This window comes from Scyliorhinus canicula, chromosome 17, assembly GCF_902713615.1.
Source record: "Scyliorhinus canicula chromosome 17, sScyCan1.1, whole genome shotgun sequence".
Taxonomy (NCBI): domain Eukaryota; kingdom Metazoa; phylum Chordata; class Chondrichthyes; order Carcharhiniformes; family Scyliorhinidae; genus Scyliorhinus; species Scyliorhinus canicula.
Genome location: NC_052162.1, coordinates 64016335 through 64034929, shown reverse-complemented (window position 1 = coordinate 64034929; position 18595 = coordinate 64016335). Strand labels below are relative to the sequence as shown.

General features: G+C 46.3%; 1 protein-coding gene across 8 annotated transcripts in view; it reads left to right on the top strand.

Moving 5' to 3' along the window:
- Positions 1-18595, top strand: part of LOC119951898 (transmembrane gamma-carboxyglutamic acid protein 3-like) — a 129696-nt gene that overhangs the window by 90012 nt on the left and 21089 nt on the right. For all 8 annotated transcript variants that reach the window (XM_038775271.1, XM_038775269.1, XM_038775270.1 and 5 more), the window contains 2 exons: positions 10966-11010; positions 14470-14630. In XM_038775271.1, coding sequence (XP_038631199.1) covers position 11010; positions 14470-14630 — 162 coding nt within the window. In that variant the 5' untranslated portion in view covers positions 10966-11009. The remainder of the gene's footprint in view (positions 1-10965; positions 11011-14469; positions 14631-18595) is intronic.

The following is an 18595-nucleotide window of genomic DNA, read 5'->3' as shown; positions in this document are numbered from 1 at the left end:
CCCCACGTCGGGAGGAGTCGGAGTGTGGCAGGGGCAGCCGGGTCAGCGAAAACCAGCTGACTCTCGGGAGTACGATGGTGGATACACTGCGGCTAGGAGGGGTCCTAGCCAGGGGGGGGGGGGAAGGGGGGTTAGGGGGGGATACCGGGTTGCTGCTGGAAAGGCTGAGGACGGGAAGGGAAGAACGGGAGGAGAGAGGGGGGGGGGGGGCATCGCCATGGGGAACGGGTTAGAAGGGGAGGGTCGACCCGGGGCGAACAGGGGACAGAACATGGCTAATAGGCAGGGGAAAGGGACGGGTCGCTCCGCGACCCGGTTGATTACTTGGAATGTGAGGGGGCTGAACGGACCGGTCAAGAGATCAAGGGTTTTTTCACACCTAAAGGGACTGCAGGCGGATGTGGCAATGTTGCAGGAGACTCACTTGAGAGTAGTAGACCAGGTGCGCCTGAGAAGGGGGTGGGTGGGGCAGGTGTTCCACTCAGGCTTGGACGCAAAGAACCGGGGGGTGGCGATTTTGGTGGGAAGAGGGTGTCGTTCGTGGCGGAGCAGGTGGTAGCGGATAAGGAGGGTAGGTACGTGATGGTGAAGGGTAGGCTGCAGGGAGAGAATGTGGTGCTGGTAAATGTATATGCCCCGAATTGGGATGACGCGGGTTTTATGAGGCGCCTGTTGGGCCTCATTCCGGGTCTGGAGGCAGGAGGCCTGATCATGGGGGGGGACTTCAACACAGTGCTCGACCCTGGGCTGGACAGATCGAGTTCCAGGACGAATAGGAGGCCGGCAGCGGCGGAGGTGCTAAAGGGGTTCATGGAGCAGATGGGGGGGGGGGTAGACCCGTGGAGATTTGGCAGGCCAAGGGCGAGGGAGTATTCCTTTTTCTCCCACGCCCACAGGGTGTACTCCAGAATAGACTTTTTTGTACTGAGCAGGGGGCTGATTTCGAGAGTGCAGGACACGGAGTACTCGGCCATTGCGATCTCGGACCATGCACCACACTGGGTAGAGGTAGAACTGGGGGAAGCACGGGACCAGCGCCCGCTGTGGCGCCTGGATGTGGGGCTGCTGGCGGACGATGAGGTGTGCGGAAGGGTCCGGAAGGGCATTGAGAGATATCTGGGCACGAACGACACGGGCGAGGTGAAGGTGGGGGTAGTCTGGGAGGCCCTGAAAGCAGTGATCAGAGGAGAGCTGATCTCCATAAGGGCACACAGAGAAAGGAAGGAGAGGCAGGAAAGGGAGAGACTGGTGGGGGAACTTATAGAAGTGGACAGGAGATATGCGGAGACACCAGAGGAGGGGCTGTTGAGGGAGCGGCGCAGTTTACAGGCCCAGTTTGACCTACTGACCACTAGGAAGGCGGAGACGCAATGGAGAAGGGCACAGGGTGCGGTCTATGAGTACGGGGAAAAGGCGAGCAGGATGCTAGCACACCAGCTGCGCAAGCGAGATGCAGCCAGAGAGATTGGGGGAGTGAGAGAGAAGGGAGGGAACGTAGTGCAGAAGGGGCAAGAGGTGAACGGGGTCTTCAGGGATTTCTACAGGGAATTGTACCGGTCTGAGCCGCCCAGGAGGGGGGGGGGAATGGAGAACTTCCTCGATAGATTGAGGTTCCCAAAGGTCCAGGAGGAACGGGTGGAGGGGCTGGGGGCGCCGATAGAGCTGCAGGAACTAGTTAAAGGGATAGGCCAGATGCAGGCGGGGAAGGCGCCGGGGCCGGATGGGTTCCCGGTGGAATTTTATAAGAAGTATGTGGACTTGGTGGGTCCAGTGCTGGTGCGAGCCTTCAATGAGGCGCGAGAGGGGGGGGCTCTGCCCCCGACAATGTCACAGGCCCTGATCTCCTTGATCCTGAAGCGGGACAAAGACCCTGTACAGTGCGGGTCCTACAGGCCTATCTCCCTCTTGAATGTAGATGCCAAACTATTGGCAAAGGTCCTGGCAACCAGAATAGAGGATTGTGTGCCAGGGGTAATCCATGAGGACCAGACGGGTTTCGTAAAGGGACGACAACTTAATACAAATGTCCGGAGGCTGTTGAATGTAATTATGATGCCAGCAGTGGAGGGGGAGGCTGAGATAGTGGTAGCACTGGATGCGGAGAAGGCATTCGATAGGGTGGAGTGGGAATACCTGTGGGAGACGCTGGAACGGTTTGGGTTTGGGGAGGGATTTATCAAGTGGGTGAAGCTGCTGTATTCGGCCCCGATGGCGAGTGTGGTTACAAACGGGAGGAGGTCGGAGTATTTTGGGCTCCATCGAGGTACCAGGCAGGGATGCCCCCTATCCCCCTTACTGTTTGCATTAGCGATCGAACTGTTGGCGATGGCACTGAGGGGTTCAGGGGGTTGGAGAGGACTGACAAGGGGAGGGGAGGAGCATCGGGTATCACTCTATGCGGATGATTTGTTGTTGTATGTGGCGGATCCGGAAGGGGGAATGCCGGAGGTAATGGAAATACTAGCGGAGTTTGGGGACTTTTCGGGATATAAATTAAATGTGGGTAAAAGTGAGGTCTTTGTGATACACCCGGGAGATCAGGGGGAGGGAATTGGGCGGCTCCCCTTTAGGAGAGCAGTAAAGAGCTTCAGGTACTTGGGGGTGCAGGTGGCAAGGAACTGGAGGACCCTTCACAAGCTGAACTTTTCAAGGCTGGTGGAGCAGATGGAGGAGGAGTTCAAGAGGTGGGACATGGTACCGCTGTCGCTAGCAGGGAGGGTGCAGTCAGTCAAAATGACGGTCCTCCCGAGGTTCCTGTTTCTGTTCCAGTGCTTGCCCATCTTCCTCCCCAGGGCCTTCTTCAAGAAGGTAACTAGCAGCATTATGGGCTATGTGTGGGCGCATGGCACCCCTAGAGTGAGAAGGATTTTCTTGGAACGGAGTAGGGACAGTGGAGGATTAGCGCTACCCAATCTTTCCGGATACTACTGGGCGGCGAACGCATCGATGGTGCGCAAGTGGGTGATGGAGGGGGAGGGGGCAGCTTGGAAACGTATGGAGAGGGCGTCCTGCGGCAATACAAGCCTGGGGGCGCTAGTAACGGCACCATGGCCGCTCCCCCCCACAAGGTATACCACGAGTCCGGTAGTGGCAGCCACCCTTAAAATCTGGGGGCAGTGGAGGCGACACAGGGGGGAAGTGGGGGGTCTGATGGCGGCGCCACTGAAAGGGAACCACAGATTTGTCCCGGGGAACACTGGCGGGGGATTCCAGAGCTGGCACAGGGCGGGCATCAGGCAACTGAGGGACATGTTCATAGAGGGGAGGTTTGCGAGCCTGGGAGAGCTGGAGGAGAAATTTGAACTCCCCCCGGGGAACACGTTTAGATACCTGCAGGTGAAGGCATTTGCCAGACGACAGGTGGAAGGATTCCCCATGCTTCCCGATGGAGGGGCGAGTGATAGGGTGCTGTCAGGGGCCTGGGTCGGAGAAGGGAAGGTCTCGGACATCTACAGAATAATGCAGGAGGTGGAGGAGGTACCGATAGAGGAGCTGAAAGACAAGTGGGAAGCGGAGCTGGGAGAGCAGATAGAAGATGGGACATGGGCGGATGCCCTAGAGAGGGTCAATTCGTCGTCGTCGTGCGCAAAGTTGGGCCTCATCCAATTTAAGGTGCTGCACAGAGCCCATATGACGGGGACTAGGATGAGTCGGTTCTTCGGGGGTGAGGACAGGTGTGTTAGGTGTTCGGGAAGCCCTGCGAACCATGTACATATGTTCTGGATGTGTCCGGCACTGGAGGAGTTCTGGGAGGGGGTGGCGGGGACGGTATCGAGAGTGGTGGGAACCAGGGTCAAACCAGGGTGGGGGCTAGCGATTTTTGGGGTTGGGGTGGAGCCAGGAGTACAGGAGGCAAGGGAGGCCGGAATATTGGCCTTTGCGTCCTTGGTAGCTCGGAGAAGGATCTTGATTCAGTGGAGGGACACAAGGCCACCAAGTGTTAACACCTGGTTAAACGACATGGCAAGCTTCATCCAATTGGAAAGAATCAAATTCGCCCTGAGAGGGTCGGTACAGGGGTTCTTCCGGCGGTGGCAGCCCTTCCTTGACTTTCTGGATCAGAGATAGGAACTGGAGGCCGAAACAGCAGCAACCCGGGGAGAAAAGGGGGGGGGGGGGGGGGGGAAGGGAGGGGGGGGGGGGGATAGCAACGAAGGGAGCACGTCAGCGGGGGGTCGCGGGCAATTACTGCCCGAGGCCATCGGCAGGAAGGGAAAAACGGTTTGGTTGCTAGACTGATAGCGCGGGGGGGGGGGGGGGGGGGGGGGAGGGAGGGAGGGGGGGGGCGCGCGGGGGAGGGCGTGGGGAGGTTTTTCCAGGGGGGACTGGTGGTGTTATAATTTAAAATATAATAGGGGTAAATGTTTGTATCGAAAAATTTCAATAAAAATTATTTAAAAAAAAAAAAATAGTTTTAAGTAGGTTATCCTCTTTTCCATTCCATTTTTTAAAAATGTTTTCGAGTACCAAATTCTTTTTTTTCCCAATTAAGGGGCAATTTAGTGTGGCTAATCCACCTATCCTGCACATCTTTGGGTTGTGGGGGTGAGACCCACGCAGACACTGGGAGAATGTGCGACTCCACAGGGGTAGCGACCTGGGCTGGGATTGAACCAGGGTCATTGGTGCCATGAGGCAGCAATGCTAACCACTGCGCCACCATGCCGCCCTTTTTTTTCCATTCTTTAGTATTGAACTTCTCTTTGTTGATTCAGCAGTTCTGGTAACAGTAGTTGTTGTTCCATATCATGTTATGCTCATCTCCATGTCATTTTTTTCTTTTTCTTTTCTCGTTTGGGTCATTGCAATGTCGTCTGTGACAGAAGATGGCTTTTCCTGTTTATAGGGTTTTTTTAGTCATCTCGCGTTTGCATTTAGCTGTGTGGTGTGCTGTTGGCAATGGGTGGCTGCTACTTGGTTCGGCATTATCTGTGACACTGTCATACTGACTGGGATTTGCAGAGTTGACCTCATCAGTAGCCAGAGCCAGAGATTGAGTCTGTTCTCGTTAGAACCATAGAATTCCTACAGTGCAGAGTCTGCACTTAACCTCTGAAAGAGCACCCTACCTGGGCCCATTCCCCTGCCCTATCCTTGTAACTCCATCTAACCTGCACTTCTTTGGACTGTGGGAGGAAACTGCAGCACTCTAAGAGAACCCACACAGACACAGGAGCGAGTGCAAATTCCACATAGACAAGTTACTCAAGGTTGGAATTGAACCCGGGTGTCTGGTGCTGTGAGGCAGCAGTGCTAACCATTGTTCCGCCGTGCTGTGTAGTCTATTCTCCACTGGAGCCTTCGTGGTAACAATCTCAGCGGTTGGCTGGTCTGACCAAGACGGATTTGTGACACTGGCAATGAAAATGGATAAACCTGCTATGCAGCGGGAAGATGGTTTAGAGCTGAAGTCCCAGTTAGGATATTCTTTCTTGTTTGAGCTCTCAGATAGATGCAGTTGCGTATAATTAATGGCGGTGATTGTCTCAATATCTTCTGCCCTTTTTTGGACTTTTAGGGCTAAACAGGCATTTCTGCTTGAGTGAAAAAGACTTGTTATGGATGACGTACAGAAAGATTTGTATGCTGTCATACCTTAGTGATTCCAAAATCATGCCTTTGTCCAGAAGTTGAATTCCTTCAGGCTCACTGAGTGCTGTGTCTGTTGTTCGAAGCCAGAGGTGTCCCAGCCACAGTTCTTTGACCAGTAGGACCGTAATGTGGGCTCCCTTTCCCAATTCAAAGATTGTGAAATGCCATTACCAAAATGTCCGCATTCCAACACACAATTCCAGATTCTTTGACCTCATGCGAGAAGCATGGTTGTGTCTCCCCTTGGTGTCCAGTCTCGATCTCATGAATCATTTTTGGGTCTTTTGTGGATTTCGATATTTTGGTCTTGCAGAGTTTGCTGAAGTGTCCAATTATGTGACAATGAAAACTTGGACTGAAATTGCAGGACATTGATCTTGCCTGAGGGAGTTGCTTTTCTCCACAGCACTGACATGGTTGCTCTATTACACAGGTTAGGGCATTGCTTCCTATGACCTGGAATGCCCCTGTTTCTGTGCTGTTTAACAAACTGGACTGTGCTGTTTAACAAACTGGACTGTGGGATTTTCTTTGTACCATGGTTTACTTTCCCCTCTTAAACTGGACCTGCGCTGCTCATGGAATTCAGACTGCCTAACAATCTGGATACTTCCTTGAGAGTTATATCTTCCTTCATTTGTAGCATGTTGTTATGATAGGAGATATTCGGAACTTGGGTCCAGAAATGGGGTCCAAGATGTAGTAGATAATTTAGGGCAGGGGTGGGCAAACTTTTCCGTGCAAGGGCCACATTCAGAAATTCACAATTCACAAAGGGCCGCATAGTATATTAAGTAAATAATTACTTCACCCGGTTATGATTCTGGGCGCCTCATATAGAACATAGAACAGTACAGCACAGAACAGGCCCTTCGTCCCTCGACGTTGTGCCGAGCAATGATCACCCTACTCAAGTCAACATATCCACCCTATACCAGTAAGTAACCCAACAGCCCCCCCCATTAGCCTTAAAAAAAAATTTTAAAAAAAAAAAAAAATTAAAAAAAAAAAAAATTTTTTTTTTTTTTTTAATGACTTGGTGGGCCGCAGAAATACCTTGGCCCGCGGGCCGTAGTTTGCCCACCCCTGATTTAGGGGTTAAACAAAATGAGGGAAAAGACTGCTAGCAGCATAGTCAGAGGGATGTGGCCACAGCCTGAGTTACCTTGTGAGAGAGAGGTATTAATGGGAACTAATGTATTAAGGTTAAGAAACTGCATGTAATCTGTCAGTGTTAAAGCTGAAGTAAAAGTTTAAATATTGTTTTCTCTTTTGTTTTAATAAAGTTTGTTTATAAAATAACCAAGTCCTATCACTCCTGGAACGAATCAATCTTTCCGCATTGCACTAAAACTTCCGTTATGGCATCTCTTCAGCCTGTCTCTTAGCCACTGTTGAGAGCTAACCAGGCAACGGTAACAATGTCTAAGAGCGCGTTGCCTGCTGCCCCTGCAACTATTCTATTCCTGATAAGTTCAGATTTTCGGATTCTGTATTCACAGCAATCCTGAGTAGAGTGTTAATGAATGAGTGAACAGGTTCTCCTGGTTGCTGGATACGTTCATTAAATTTAGCCCTTTTGAGGATTTTCTTACTTAGTAGGTTAAAATAAACAGTGAATGATTTTAGCTATTTTAGTACTCCTTCAAATTTAGCAGATGATTTGTTAATTCCTTGTCGAACAATGATATTGTCTGCTATCAGGATCACCGAATAAAACATGTGTTTCTCGTTGAGCTTCTGTTTTTTTACCTGACCTGAAGCAATCCTGTACTTAAGGAACCTTTTTCTCCAAGCTTCGCAATCGTGTGATTGATCTGGGCCTTGGGTAAGCCCAAATTGATCTGCAAGAGTGGACTTCTGATCCATTTTAAATTGTAGGTCCAGCTTTAGGAAGTTGCTGAAATTCAAGATGGTGCTGCTTTTTGTTTGAGGACAAAAGGTTCACCTGTGCCTGTAGCCCTGGCAGGCTCCCGCTGTGGTGGCATGTATGCTCAGTCGTGAAACAAATATTAAAAAATGGTGTGTTCAAGCACTGCCTCAAGAATCTAGCTGGCCATGGTACATTGGAAAGCTGCTATTCTGACTTTTTAAAGACTGAAAATTTTTTTTTATTAGTTCTGGCCAAGAACTTAATTTTTTAGCTCAACTCTGCTAGCTCCTTTAACTCTGCAACCCATGAGTATTCAAACAGCACTTCCACACAATTTCTCGAGTCCTCAGCTGCACAATAGAATTTGTTTTCTTCTGCCCTTTGCATCCAGTTCTGCTATGGAGTTTATCAATCTCTCTCTGTGTCTTCATTTCAGTTGCTTTCATTCAGGTGAGAATGCTGCTTCTTTAATTCTCCGGCTTTGAATATCTGCTCCAGCTTCTGAAGTTTGGGTTTTTTCCAAGACTGCAACCATGTTGTAGGGTATAGGATACCGTTCGGTAGATTTTAATGAAGTCTCTGTCATGGCGGAGACAGTGCTGGCCATTATTGCAATGCTCATTTCTGGGGTCATACTCAGTAGCAGGTTTGAAACAATCAAGAGAATGATATCCGTATACCTAATCCTCCTCACCACATTCCATTTCTCCACGTCAAACACTCTATTTTCTGATTTATAAACTGCAGCTGGCGTAAAGCTCACTTATTTTCCTTCCTCGCCTCTTTTCAAAACTTTACCTTTGTGCCTTTTCCATTTCAGATACCCAAGAGATCTAAACTGATTGGGCAGCATCAGAACACTATGCAGGGAGTATTGATGAAGACACCATCACTTGCTTTCACACTTGTAACCTTTAGCTCAGATACTGACACTGCACATTTCTTAGACAATAGGTTAGATCCAGAATCTGCATATGGTGCAACACCAGGCATGAGTCGCTTGCAACCAGGGCAAGAATAGCACAGGTGCCAGCTTGCTGGTGGGTGAGGTAATACACTGGTTCTGCTGCTATAACGGAATCAGACTGGGACTTTAATGAAGTGTGTCATGGAAGAACGCTGATGGGCAAGTACAACAAAATATTTAGTGCATTGGTGCGCCTGTCAGGCTATCTGCAGTTGATGTTAGCATCAACGTGGCACTGGGCTTTTCACAGAGCCCATCCTTTCCTAGGAAGAGATGGTGGCCAATTCCATTAATAATGACTACCAAATTGTAGTCTGGTGACCAATGTTGAGGCTTCCATTATAGCACAAGCAGAAGCCACCCAAATCACAGACCATCGACTTTGCACCGACACATGTAAAAAACCTGACCTACCTACCTAATCCTATTTGCCAGCACTTCGCTCATAGCCATGTTATGACGTGCCAAGTGCTCATCCAGGTACTTTTTAAAGGATGTGAGGCAACCCACCTCTACCACTCTCCCAGGCAGTGCATTGCACCGTCACCACCCTCTAGGTAAAAATGTTTTTCCACAAACTCCCCTCCCCCCCCATAACCTCTTGCCCCTCACCTTGAACTTTGTCCCCTAGTGACTGACCCTTCAACAAAGTGAACCACTCCTCCCTATCTACCCTGTCCATGCCCTTCATAATCCTGTACACCTCGATCAGGTCACCCCTCAATCTTCTCTGCTCCAACAAAAGCAACCAAAGCCTTTCCAACCTCTCTTCATAACTGAAATGTTCCATCAAGACAACATCCTGGTGAATCTCCCCTGCACCCCTTCCAGTGCAATCATATCCATTGTTTAATATGGTGAACAGAATTGCACACAGTATTCCCACTTTCAGAGATCTATGGCCTTGGATTGAATTTACCCAAGGTCATCTTGCTGCCACATAAACATTGACTGCTCTCGTGTAAGCTAGACTTCAAAGGAGTTTACAGGGTATCACAACTGTCCAGCCATGTGACCTTCAACACGGTTACCAGGATTGTTGAGGGGCCTGCTCTAAGGAATGAATGTGGCCACACAAAACTGCTGTCTCTCAGGAAGACTGCATTTGGCCTCCTGCCGCTGCTATTCCACCAATGCCCTTGCTGTTGCCTGTCAGCCAGCCAGCCCATATTGCTGGCACCAATGTTGTGATGGTGAAGTCTGAAACTGTACATTCTATAGAACAGCTCAAGGTCATCCTGTAAGACTATCTGCTGAATTCCCCCCCCCCATAGAAACTTACCACCAACTTTCCAACAGCCATGCGACAGCCGCTGGGATCACACTGCATATGTGCACAAAGGAAGGAAAAGGCACACACAAGTCAGGTATTGGGGAATGCTCAATGGTGTTTAGTTGATTTTTGTATGCCAAATGGCATGATGTCATTTGTAAATTTAGTTTGGAATATATATGATTATAGAAAACAACAAACCTTTAAGTTGATGATCTCGTCAAATAATGCTGGTGGAGGGGTCCTTCTTCCTGCTGAATGTGTATGCAAGATTAAGAGAGGCGGTTGACTGGAGCATTGAACTCAAAAATGATACTGCTGGCATCAAATATGTCATGTTTTGCATACTTCTGGCAGCCATTCACTGTGTACACACCAATGTGGGATCAAGCGTGGTTCACCCCGAAAGTGTGCATGTGTGCTATGGAGGGCATTTTGAAGTTTCAAGGACATTCTCCATCTCAAAAAAAATAGGCAGTAACAAGTTCAATTTCTCACCCTATGCATTTAGAGCCTTGCATTTAGTTGGGAGTTGTCGACTTCATTTCCTTGCTGCCAAGATTGCTTCACTTTAGTGTTTTTCAACTACTAACCGATTCTCCAGTGGGAGTCATTTTCAAAGACTGTGTTCCCAGGCAAAAATATAAGTTGTATATAAACTCGAAGCACGTCTCCAATCTTTCATTGCAGTGAGGAAGGTGATTTAGGGAAACAAAGGGAGAAGAGAAGAAATATTTAAAGAAAATCAGTGACATATCATCAAAACTGTAATTTGCATACCTGAGGATTTCTGCAGTTATGGCTAATTTATGCGTGTTAATTTATGGAAGTATTGGCATTGGGCTGCCAGCCGTGTAATTTCCTGATTGATATGCAGCACTAGGATATTTTTGTGTAAGTCACATTTGCCGAGTGTATTTTTCCTTTATCCAATGTTGTAAAATACAGTTCAAGAAATGAGGTCACATTTGATGTAATCTCATTGTGTGATTTTAAAAAAACTTTCCTACGGATACGGATTCCTTTCCATGACAATCTGATGTTCAATTGGTCACTCATAAACAAGAGCATTTGATTACCAGTCTCTGAATTATGGCGCAACATGGGGATATTATGTTTGACGTAACAACTGGCTGACGATTAATGAACAAATTTAAGCTACTTCCCATGATCAACAATTCTTTTTACCACATTTACAGCTTTCTTGTTTGATTTGGCCACTTGCCTTTTTGCTACGGATAACTTCTGTCTTGTTGACAGGTATATGTTTCTACCCAGGGGAGAACTACTGCAGGCTCGCAAGAAGTGAGTAGAATCATTTTTTTGTTAATGACTGAATTTCAGAATTTAAATTCCAATATTTAAAATCTCTTTCTTAAGTTGTCAACATATTGTTTCAACAATTCCCGACGAGGGTACTGACTATCTTACTTTGCATGATTTATAATCTGGGCTCCTTTGTAAATTTAGCAAATCATGTAACGTTTATAAATCTTACAATAGAAGACAGCAGATTTCGGGGCAGCCTATGGCACAGTGGTTAGCACTGCTGCCTCAATCCGCTGAGGACCCATGTTCGATCCTGTCCCCGGGTCACTGTCTGTGTGGAGTTTGCACATTCTCCCCGTGTTTGAGTGAGTCTCACCCCCACAACCCAAAGATGTGCAGGGTGGGTGGATTGGCCACGCTAAATTGCCCCTTAATCGGGAAAAAATTAGAATCGGGTACCCTAAATTTAAAAAAAGACTGGGAAGATTTTAATGCCACAAATTGCGCAGAAAATTCAATATAAAACAAAATAAAACATTTTCCCCCTTGTCCAAGACTTTCGTTAGGTCTAACTTGGATAACCATGTCCAGCTTTGTTCCCCTTAGCGTGGTTACTGGAGACGTCTTGAAAAGGGTTCAAAGGAGAGTGACAAAAACGACAGACAGCTTAATACACCACAACTACCCCGATACGCTTATAAAGCCACGTCTACTTGTGTGGTTATAAATGTTCAGGGACAATTTGTTGAAGTATTTAAGAATATTATGGAACTTGACTATATTAATATTCACAGATTATTTCAATTGATTGGTTGGGTGGGCGGGTGGAGTGGCAGACGTTTTCCTACAAGTTACGTGAGGACAGAACTATCTTGGGAGGTTCTTCTTTTCCCAGAGGACCATACACCCACGGAAAATGTTGCTAGTTTATGTTGATTTGCACTTTCAAAAGAGAGCTGAACTAATTTCTGCCGATGGCAGAGAGCACGGCAAAGAAAAGGGAGGTGGAATGATAAATAATATACATTCTGGTCAATGTGGTCTCCTCAACTAGTGTCAGTCATCTAAATGGTTCTGACTGTTGCCTGGATGAGTGCAGCTCCAACAACACTCAAAAAAGCTTAACACCATCCAGGAAAAAACAGCCCACTTGATTGGCACCCCATCCGCCATCTTAATCATTCATTCTCTCCACCACCATTGGTGCATGGTGGCAGCAGTGTGTACCATCTACAAGATACACTGCAATGACACACTAAGGCTCCTTCAACGGCACTTTTCCAAACCTGTGACCTCTACTCCTTAGAATGCCAAGGCAGCAGATGATGGGAACACATTACCTTCATATTCCCTCCAAGTCGCGCGCCATCCTGACTTGGAACTATTTTGCTGTTCCTTCACTGTCACTGGGTCAAAGTAGTGAACACCACTGTGGGGGTGTATTTACACCACATGGGACTGCAGCAGTTCAAGAAGGCACCATCACCTACTTACAGTCAATTAGGATGGGCAGTAATTCTGGTGTAGTCAATGATGCCTGCATCCCATGCATGCTTACATTTTTTAAAAAAACTGTACTAGCTTCAGGTGCATTTTTAAAGTTTGATCGTGATGTTACCTCTCCATGGAGAAGTTCCACCTCTGCAGTGGTACTTGCACCTCACCATGTTAGGTAGAGATTATTAGTACTGATTTTGGAAACATTGAACGCCTGCCGCCAAACTGGAACTTGGCTCTCACTTGTCTGCTGGCATATGCACGGTCTCTCCCAATGCTGAAGTCATTGTGTGGTCCCTTCCTGCCATCCACTTTCCTAAACCTCCCACTCCTTACCGTCAGCTTTGTGCTTCCTTCCACTTCATGCCATCCATTCTGCCACTTCCTGCTCCCAGCTGTCTCTCCTGCCATTCCTTGCAGGATGTGGGCATTGTTGGCTAGGCCAGCATTTACTGTCATCTCTAATTGTCTTTGAGAAAGTGGTGGTGAGTCCACCACCTTGAACCACTGGAGTACATGTGTTGGTACACCAGCAGCGCTGTTCGGGAGGGTAGTTCCAGGATTTTGTCCCCATGACTGTGAAGGTACAGTGTTCCAAGTCAGGATGGTATGTGACTTGGAGGGGAACTTCCAGTTTGTGGTATTCCCATGCATCTGATGCTGTTTTCCTTTGAAGTGGTTGCGGCTGTTGGTTTGGAAGGTGCTGTCAAAGGAGCCTTGATGATTTGCTGTTTTGCATCTTGTATGTGGTACACACTGCTGTCACTGTGGTGGAGGGAGTGAATGTTTAAGGTGGTGGTGGTCCCAGTCAAGCAGTTGCTTTCCCCTGGTTGGTTTCTTCTTGAGTATTATTGCAGCTGCACTCATCCAGGCAAGTGAAGAGTATTCTATTCAATAGCTTGACGCCTGCTTGATAATTTTCAATGCATATAGCAAAACAAATAAATTAAATTTTACATTGTGGGATTGCCATCAATTCCCAGGCTTACATTATTGATGCATGACCAAAGATGATTTTTGTTCCTGTCACAAGCTCAATAGTAACAGTCACGTGGTTCGTTGTGTCTCCAGATTGTTTTGCAGTTCCATTGGTAAACATACACTCATGAATCTAATGAATTTGTTTAATATCATTACTTTGACGATTTACTCAATTATGCATCAAAATGGCAAAGGTCACATGATTACTGATTCTATGTCAAGGCTGGCTCACTTTAATACGAGAGAACAATGCTAGTAGGTTGATCTTCCCGGATCTCTATCCTCCTATAATGTAAAGACATCATAACATAGTTCTGTTAGTGCAAACACATTCCATCAAGTGTATTGTGTTTAGTGATCTAGATTTTGGATTCTTTCATGGGATGTGAGCATTGCTGGCAAGGTCAGCATTTGTTGCCCATACCTAATTTCCCTTGAGAATGATCTGCTGTTATTCCCTTAACTGTTGACAATTCTGTGTTTCCATGTTAATATCTTGAATACTTATAGCCAAATGGTCTGTCTTTCTGTTTCAGATACTGGTTGATCTACTCTTCATTTTCAGTATCTTGTGTGTTTATGTTTTGTTTTCATAAATTGAACATTTACCTTTATCCAAGTCTTTTAAAAGTACACTTAAAAGTAGACTTTGTCTCAAACTGCCAACATGATTGACAAGGTATTGTCTAATCTGTGGTTAGAGCCAACCTGGTGGGCCCCAGGTCAATACAGTATATGTCTTCCCTCGGCAGCGTTAAATCGTGTTTTCTAATCCCAGCCTATACAAGACCTTTGCTGTGTATCTTTTGTCTTGATTGAGGAATGGTAAGCTTCATGAGGTCTGTATATCTTTCAGTAGGTCAAACCAGATGTAACACCTTTGTGACTTTATCGCTGTTATGATATTTGAGTTAATCTCGCAAGATGTCCTGTCTGTTTCTGCAGGTATTGAAAACGATTTTTAAGATTATTCAGAAATATACTAGTACGGTTTAAATGTTCCCATTTCCCCTGTAGTGTTTCTCACGTCCAAAGACGCCAACTCCATTCTGAAGCGGTTTCCAAGAGCAAATGGTTTTCTCGAAGAGATCCGACAAGGGAACATTGAGCGGGAGTGTATGGAGGAGATCTGTGTGTATGAAGAGGCAAGGGAAGTGTTTGAGAACAATGAGCAAACGGTAAGTATATTCTTCTGATTACATTACCTTGCTCGACATGAGTAACATTGAATTAGTACTTCATGTACAAGTCTTTATCGTGAACATGCACAACTTGCTTTTTCTCTTCAGATTCCATACCGATAACAGGTATTGTTTCCGGCACTGCTGGGGATATACTGATTTGGATGGAAATGCACCACCTAAAGTGGTACTAATTCATACAGTTTAATAATGTCGGAAATTTGATTCCCAGTTTCTGCTGAGCTGAACTAATCCAAGGAGTCATTGATAGGGAGACTACAATTCACCTCCGAACCCTTTGATTGGGAATAGAAAAAATCAATCAACATTTGCCTTACCAATTACTATAAAGACAGGCAGCTGGGAAATTCAGGTGTTTGAATGTCAATTAAAGGCAGGATTCAAATTGTCTCTGATGTTCTTCATGGTTCAATAGTCTACTACTGCTAATTGTCAAGGTTATTTATACGAAAAATGACTAGCGGTACTCTTGGGCTGCTGACACAATTGCGAGCATATGCTAGCGTGAGTCGGTGCTTTAGGAGAAGAAAGCTGACACAACAAATAAAAATTTAAGATCAGCGTTTGTTGTCTAGTTTCTCCTGTCACCTGTATCTGTTTCTACTTTCAAACATCATTAATCTAAATTGATAAATTATTCCATCTATTCCCGAGCATTATTTTTAGTCATTCTCAGAGGAATTTGATTTTAGTAAAACAATATGTTTTGCTGTATCAGCTTTTGTGCTTTAGAAGCAATTTTTAGTAGTTTTAGTCTTCTGAGGCATTGCAGTTGTTGGAAAGTCACCAGGATAATTTTGTAATGAGGTTTATTAACAAGCTTGCAATGTCAATGCCTCTTTCCAAAATGCCACTGAGCACAAAAAAAATGTAATATTACATTATGCCTTTTGTTATCTGTAATGGTTATCAATTGAGTGGGATGAGTTGGGGCTTGAGGTGATATTTGTTGCAGTAAAATACTGTTTAGCAATATTTATTGGGGCGGCACTGGCGCTGTGGTTGCACTGCTGCCTCACGGCGCTGAGGATCCAGGTTCGATCCCGGCCCTGGCTCACTGCCGGGTGGAGTTTGCACATTCTCCCCGTGTCTGCATGGGTCTCACCCCCACAGCGCAAAGACGTGCAGGGTAGATGGATTGGCCATACTAAATTGCCCCTTAATTTTCAGGAAAAAAATAATTGGGTACTCTAAATTTATTTTAAAAAAGCAATATTTATGACTTTGTAATCTGACAAAAAAATCCAGTGTGAACAAGATGTCTAAAGATGTTTTTAGGTTGAACTTTGCATATTGCAGGGCTGCTTTGCATATTGTCTTTGCATCTCTGCAAAATCTATTGGAATCTGACACAGATTAATGAAATAAATACTGCTCTCCAATCGTTGGTAAAGATTGTAGAAAATAATTACTAATGAGCATAAGGTTACAGCTATTATTTTGGCGCAAACTGCAGACCTACTCAGGAACTTGTATATGAAATGAAAATGGCACTGTTACACATTGAAGGGGCAAGGGAGATTTTCTCAGTTTGTACTAAGACTATTGTGGGGCAAAGTTGAAGGAGTTTTATCTAGTACATATAGAAACATGAGAAGGTAACTCAGCCCCTCAAGCCTGATACGCTATTTAGTGGGATAATGATTGATCAGTACCGTAACACCCTCCACCTGCTGTGGCTCCCTTATCTTTTAATACATTTGGTTAACAAAAATGCATCAATCTCACATTTAGAAATATAAATTGAGCCAGAATCCACTAAAAGTATTCCTAACATCTCTCCTGAAAATTCTGGCTTTAATTTTTAGATTTGCTCCCCATGTTCCAGACTCTCAATAGTGAAATAAGTATCTCTCCAAACAATCTCTTTCAAACTACGAACAATGACAATCAAATCATTTCTTGACCTTCTATATTACGGAATACAAGCCTAGCTTATGCAATTTCTCATCATAATTGATGGGTAGGATGCGTATAGAGGGATACGGCACAAGGAAGTGCTGAGGGTTTTGGCAAAGGTTGGTATCATGACCGGTACAGGCTTGGAAGGCCGAAGGGCCTGTTCCTGTGCTGTATTGTTCTTTGTTCTCTTTGTAATTTAACACTGGGAATTCTGGAAACATTCTGATGAATTTGCATTGCACTCCTTCCAAGGCCAATACATCTTTTCTACCATGGTCTCCAACTTTGTCATCAAACCTCGTACAACCAACCGTTGCTTCCAAAATTGTCATTGATCTTCTTTCTATGGCCTCCAACATCATGATTCTTCCAACCTTGAGCAGTCTACTTTTGTCTCCTGCTCAAGATCTTGTAGACACATTGATTCAACGCGTTCGCCCCACAAACCTGATTTCTTCCTGTCTTGACTCAGTTCTCATTCCCCTTGTACAGTCTCTTCCCACCTATATATGCCACTCTTCCAGTGCCCTCTGCTGCATTAATAATTTCCAGTTTCTTAACCATAGCTATCTAATTTTCACCATGGTCACACAATACCCCCCCCCCCTCCCCCCGCGTCAAACAGATCTTCCAATAAAGTCATGATCCCAACCATGTTTCGAGTCCTCCCTCTGACCCCCTTGACTCAAATTATATCTTTTCCAAAAATGAAAAATCACACAGATCCCCAAACCAGGCTGCCACTCCTGGTGGCGTGGCTGTCACTCCTGGTGGCATGTCCGCCTTCCAATTTAACAAAATCCTCTGCTGGGCAATTAGGGAAACAAAAGCAAAACATCAGTCTTTTACCCTCCCATCAGGTCCAGCACCTCCGAGACCCCAAAAATCACCCACTGAGTCCAGCCTGATCTTAGACAATGTCCCAAACACCACTTCCCAGCACCTTGCCAGCTTCGCACACACCCAGAACATGTGCACATGGTTCATCGGCCCCTGCCGACATTTTTTACACACGTCTGTCACCCCACGAAAGAACCCACTCAGTCATGCACGAGTCATGTGCACCCTGTGCACCATCTTAAACGAGATTAGGCACATCCATGCACAAGAAGTGGCATTCACCCTATGCATAGCTTCGCACCACAGACCTCAATTTATTTCCTTCCCCAACTCCTCCTTCCATTTAAATTTAATCCTTCCCACTTGCGTCTCCCCCAGCTCCCTGAGCAACACATACATGGCCCCAATTTTCCCTTTCCAAGCTCGTCTGGGAGTATCAATTGTTCCAGCACATTATACCCAGGCAGAATGGGAAACATCCTCCACTCTTTTTGTTTACAAAGTCCCGTACCTACAGGTACCTAACCTCACTCCCTCTTGGCAGCTTGAACCTTTCCCGTAATTCATCTAAACTTGCAAATTGCCCTTCCAGCCAGGTCCCTCACCGTCTCCAGTCCCACCTCCCTCCATCTTCTATACATCCCATCTATCTCCCCAGGCAAAATTCTATGGTTCCTACACAGTGGTGTCAACATCGATATCCCCTCCAATTTAAAGTGCCTCTTTAGTTGGTTCCATATATTAACCTTCGATTGCATCGCCGGGCTCACCGAGTACTTCCTTTGGGCAAACGGCGGTGGGGCCGTCACCAAGGCTCTCAGGCTGGATCCCCTGTAGGACTCCTCTTTCATCCTCACTCACTCTACACCCTCCTCTCCCCACCACCGCCTCATCTTCTCCACATTAACTGCCCAGTAATAGTGTAACAGGTTCGGCAGTGCCAACCCCCCTTTCTGTCTCCGGCTCTGTAGCAGGGCCTTGTTTACCCTTGGCACCTTTCCTGCCCGTACAAATTCTGAGATTATTGCCTCTAATTTCTGAAAGAAAGATCGGGAGGGCCTGGAAGACGAATAAGAACCTTTGTAACATTCTCCTTGCCAACGTCAAATGCAATGTATCCCATCTCTTAAGGTTCCCCTTAACCTCTTCCACCAGTGTTGTCATGTTCCACTTCTGCATCATGGCCCATTCTCTTGTCA